Genomic DNA, 5,331 nt, shown 5'->3' on the forward strand with positions numbered 1-5,331 from the left:
GGATATTGCCCAATTGTGTGCTACAGCTCATTCACTACGAGGTGACAGCATCTCGCCGTTTGTGGAAAAGAAGGTAATTATCGGGTGATGGATTTCACCTGCACCCTGTGAAAATAACCCTGTGCATGTCTAAGCGGTTTAAAATATCTCTCTCCAGAAATCATTTCTCTAACAGCACACAGAAGAAGAAAAATATATATTTTTGCCACTTTGCTTAAAGATCAAATTGCTGGAAGTCTGTGTACTCAACAGCAAGGGCCAGTGTGTATCATAAAATCTCAAATGAATTGGAAATTTAGATAAGCTTAATATCTTCAAGAGCATGTTGGATCTAGATAAGAATTCCTCATCTTCAGTGTTTATAGGCATGGGAGTCATGCGTTAGTGTTATCATTAATACAGGGTTCAGTTTGAGAGCAGTGATTGAAACGGAGAGTTTTCACAAGATTAGATTCCGCAAATTTTCCTCAAATTAAAAGATGGCTCTCTTGTGATGTGGAGTTGTGATTCAAATCCAATAAAAATCTGCACAAAATTAACACATAAGATGATGGAATATGATGTTCATGTATGAGGGATGCACATGACGAAATGAAGGGTAGGATGTAATGTAATGAGGATTTGTCTGTATAAAATGGTGTGAAGCACCAATGGAAATATTTGAAAAATACAGAAGTCGAATAAATTATGAAAACAAATATACATATATATTCATATTTTTATTTATATTTCATTTCTGGGAGGATATCTTGTACACCAAATATCCCATTGGCAGTTAAGCGCATTCAATGTGTTTATAAGCCAGAAACAGTCACTTGTTTTAACAAACACAAATACAAAAGAAAGATAACCACAAAATAATGAACTGCATGTATATAACATACAAAAGAATCCCATGCCTACTCAGTAGGTAACTTCAACATTCCAGCTCTTGAAGATGTGGATATTTACATTTAAGTTTTACAAAAATATACTTTATAATTTTTCTCCTTTTTTGCTTACATTCTAATGAAATGAAGCGGTGCCCTCATAGCTCGTCCCTTTTCCTCCCTCTGAGTATGACTTACATTCTGTAACAAAAATATTCCCTCAACCCTTAAGGCGAGATGCAGTGCATCCTCTCTCGCGCGCAGCCGAGTCACAACATCAGCAAGGCTTCACAAAAGGCACCAAATAACGGGAGCGTTTGTCTTGTTTAGTTTTTTTTTTTTTCTTTTCTCTATTTTTCCATATAACCGAGCGATATGTCACATGTGAGAAAGAGAGAAAGAGATAGTACCAGTGGATGATATTTACAAACAGAAACTAACATCACTCTTACTCATGCTTGAATACTTAAGTGCTTTTTTTCAAACAATGTCAAAACGTATCACAGCATCATCACTACATAATAGAGAAAGTATGTAGAAAATATGGCCCTGCTCACTTCAAATAATACAATGCAAATATGCAAATAATTTTTCACATCAATGGTACCAAAGAATGATAAAAACGAAACATGGCACATGTACAATATACATATATGGTAGCTTATGTATATTATTCAATGTCTTTTGTACTGTATGAGTGCCTGCAAGGGCGAACGTGCCTTAGCACCACAACTGCTGGAAATCTGTTTGTCTCTTGGTTCTTGTGTAGCTAACAGTAGAGACCCGTCAGTGCCGGTTTCTGCTCTCTATCTGTTGAGTCCCTTATGCATTTGAAGTGCTGCATTTGTTTTACAGAGACAGAAAAAAATCCCTTTTCATCTTCTATTGTCTTTGCCCAGTCCTTGACATGTGTCTTTTTCTCTCTTTCAGGTAAATCTCAAGATTCACCTAACACTGCACAGGGAGCAGACAGAAAAGTGCTTTTTGGAGGGAAAAAGTCTTTTGATGCTGATTTCTTTCCCCTCAAAGAACCTTAAGGAAGGAGAGGTGCGGCGAGACCATAAAAAAGTTTTTTCTATTTGCTCTTTCTTAGCAGATCTCGATTGTCCTTGGGGAGAGAGTGGTCTGCATGTCTGATAGCGGGGTAGGGACGGGGGAGCTGTAGATGTTGGAGGCGACTGAGGAAGGGAAGGACGAGGCGACCTGGGACTGAAAGGTGCTGGACATGGACACTGATGGGTAGGTGGTGGCCACCGACGGAGACGGATAGGAAGTGTGGACAGGAGAGGAGTAGCAGGAGGTCACTGGAGAGGGGTAAGAAGACACTGGAGAAGGGTAAGAGGTGATGGGAGAGGGATAGCTGGAGGCAGGTGAAGCCGCTGATACGGGTGCTGCTGTCACCACCACTGCTCCTGCCTTCTCTGCTTTCTTGTCCTTCTGCCGTAGGTGGATCTTTGTGTGCCTCTTCCTCTCGTCACTGCGGGCAAATTTGCGTCCACAGATTTCGCAGGCGAAGGGCTTCTCACCCGTGTGAGTGCGAATGTGTGTTGTCAGGTGGTCGCTGCGGCTGAAGTTGCGCATGCAGATGCGGCACTGGAAGGGTTTCTGGCCCGTGTGGATGCGGATGTGACGTGTCAGCTCATCTGAGCGCGAGAAGCGACGATCGCAGGTCTCCACTGGGCAGGCGTAGGGCCTCTCGTGTGGGGGTGTCTTGCTCGGCCGGGTGGGGTACTTGCGCATACGGCTGGGCTTAATTAGCTGGGACTGGTAGACACTCTTTAAGTCCTGGGAACCAGTCTGGGTGGCAAAGGCCTTGATGGTGGACAGAGGAGTCAGGGAGGGCTGGCTTGACTGACTCTGGAAGGGCTTTTGATCAGGGGGCACCAGGCTGATCTCTCCCTGCTGCTGAGGGAAGAGGTAGTCAGGAATCATGGGCACAGGAAAGCTAGTGCTGCAGGTCTTGCCGTTGGGGTAGGCAGGAGGAGGGTACTGCACTGCTCCGGCCGAACTGGGAAAAGCCTGGCCCTGGTCTGGGAAGATGTCAGAGTTGGGACTGGAGTAGGTCGGGGCGGCTGAGTAGATGGGGTTGGGCTCGCTGTGGTGAATTGAGGAACTGAGACTGGAGCTCTGAGATGAGGAAGAGGTAGAAGAGGAGGAAGTGGAAGAGGACGGGACTGATGAAGAGGAGGACGAGGTGGTCTGCGAGGAGACAGAGGAAGAGCTGGAGCAGGGAGCAACATTGCTCATCAGACCAGTGAACAGGCCCAAGATGGGTTCTGCCCAGAGACTGTTGCTGCAGGTGGTGGCGGGCTCCAGGGTGAAACGGCCTGTGTAAGAGATGGGGGGCAGCCTCTGGGTGGGGTAGGTCTGCTCCGCCACTGGCTTCTCACAGTTGAAGGGGATATCAGGTAATGTATCTGCAGGGAGCACAGAGAAAGGAGAGACATTAATCAAACTGTCAATATCCAGAGGGAGGGAGAGGGGGGAATCCTGCCAAAGCGCTGGACAGTGTGTCACCCCTCTTCTCTGTGACAGATCAGTCAGGTGCCCACGCAAAGAAACCCCCTCCAACTAAACTCTTTCCCCCTCAACTCTCAAACTGTCTCTCCCAAACATCAACAAGAGCTGCGCTGCAACCTTTCTAGACTCGCATTTTCCTCTGCTCACACTCTCTCGATCTTTCTTTCATGCTTTCTGTCTTCCTGTCTTGCTCTCACACACCACACACACTTGCATTCTTGAAGCCCATCACAGAGCCCAAGGCAATTGATTACCGAAACTGCAGTTCAGCTGGTTTTAGGAATGAAATTTGAATTGAGCTGTAGGAGTGTCTAGGGGCATGCGGTGACTGAGCAGTGTTTAAGTCCTCTGAGAGTCGATAGGGATATAGAGCTATCGATAAATAAATTAAGTCATATGTTTTTTTTTTTAATTTCCCTGTTTTTGTATGTTTATTGTATTAACGGATTATGTCCAGCCGGCTAAAATTCAAATTTACTTGTGGTCTGCATTTCCACTTTGACTATAAAATTTCCCACCACATGCCATGATAAAACAAATGAATATACACTTCTAACAAAAAAAATCTTAACGTGTCAGCTGTGGTTTTAAGGTCAGTAAATAATGTGAATCAATAGTACACAGAAAAATATAACTAAAAATTCAATTTATACAGCTGTTGAGTTCTCATAAATCTTCTCTGGGTTTAGTGTAGCTCAGCAGATGTGATCTAATCTTTAGTTCAGCTTAACATGCAGCACAGACAACCAGGGGCAAAAAAAATCTTCATTTCTTACCTCCAGCAAGGTGGTCATACTGGTCTCCTGGCTCCCCGGAGCCAAAGCCTGCACCTTCGGGTGCGGAGGCAGTGAGGAAGGGGGTCCCTGCAGAGGTGAGCATCATCACCTCCTCCAGCTTGGGGTAGTTATCCATGGGGGAGTGAGGGAAGCTCAGAGGTTCTGAGATCGGCAGGGCTGGCAGGATCATCTCGGTCTTGGCTGCAGCCATCCTCTGCTGGTGCTGTAGCTACAGTGCTGAGGTTGCGCTGGTAGCTGGTGAAGAGTGCAGGGAGGCTGGGTGCACGCTGGCAGAGTGGTGCCTCGCAGGAGGAGGGAATCACTTAGCCCAGCTCAGGGAGCGCTGTACACTTCTGCTGATGCCGAGGAAGATGCTGTTTTCTGTCTTGCTCCTCGACTCTCGTTCTCCAGAAGTCCTGTTGTTTTCCTTTTGCTCTCAGAGATGAGTAAAGATCCACTTGTCTTTTCAGAAAAAATCAAAAGTGTCCTTTATACTCATTCCCTAAGATTCATCCAAATGAATCAACAGATTAACCTTGTTTTTTTTTTTCTCTGTATTAAATGGCTTATCCAATCAGGTTTTGACCTTATTGGATGGATGTTGTTTTGAATTGACTTTTTACTTTTGGTGTGAGATTTCTCAGTCAGGGAGTTCGCTGTGTTTCTCTATCTATCTCTGCTCTAACAGTTGCTCTTGTGGGCTCTCAGGGCTCTCTCTGAGCTGAGAGGTTTCCCCGCTCCTTATATACCCTCCTGCCGTGACGTAGATGTCCATATTTGGAGCGGAGGAAGCCCATATTTAGGCACTGCAGTGGAGGACACATGACGCTGGCCTGGGGGGAAAGCAGAGAGGAGAGACTTTATATTAAGCTCTCGCAGTAAATTGCGAAGACAACGCCGCTCTTCCTCTATCCCGAATCAATGTATCTTCATAGCAACGCAGCTCCGCGAGACAGCAGCATAATTCTTGCTCTCTCCCCGTCGTACCATAGATTTGATTTGGATTTCCCATCTGTGCAGCAGGCTGCTGCCGGAAAGCTCGGCTCCGCCGTGCCTTATAAGGTCGTGACTACATAAGGACCTATTCCGGTGGGTTTCCATTTCCCTGTCCTTATTTGGAACTTCCTGAGGCAGCTCTGATCGCTGCTTGGCAGTGAATGAGAGGC

At 45.8% G+C, this 5,331-nt stretch overlaps 1 protein-coding gene across 1 annotated transcript; it reads right to left on the minus strand.

Annotated features, from left to right (window-relative positions):
* Window positions 1-700: 700 nt before the first annotated feature.
* On the minus strand, window positions 701-4,894 carry egr1 (early growth response 1). The gene is made up of 2 exons (XM_023401883.2): window positions 4,166-4,894; window positions 701-3,286 (listed from the first exon to the last, which is right to left on the minus strand). Exons 1-2 carry the CDS (start codon window positions 4,374-4,376, stop codon window positions 1,959-1,961), a joined length of 1,539 nt encoding a protein of 512 aa, XP_023257651.1. The 5' UTR covers window positions 4,377-4,894; the 3' UTR covers window positions 701-1,958.
* Between the last annotated feature and the right edge of the window lie 437 nt (window positions 4,895-5,331).

The sequence above is a fragment of the Seriola lalandi genome, unplaced genomic scaffold, assembly GCF_002814215.2.
Source record: "Seriola lalandi dorsalis isolate HSWRI2012SDOR001 ecotype SW California unplaced genomic scaffold, Sedor1 jcf7180002053804, whole genome shotgun sequence".
In the NCBI taxonomy this organism is placed as follows: Eukaryota; Metazoa; Chordata; class Actinopteri; order Carangiformes; family Carangidae; genus Seriola; species Seriola lalandi.

Bases quoted from the DNA above. Each gene is read 5' to 3' on its own strand.
- egr1 (XM_023401883.2), bottom strand. From the start codon at position 4,376: ATGGCTGCAGCCAAGACCGAGATGATCCTGCCAGCCCTGCCGATCTCA. The intron at 3,287-4,165 runs GTAAGAAATGAA...TGCTCCCTGCAG, and splicing joins GTATGACCACCTTGCTGGAG to ATACATTACCTGATATCCCC.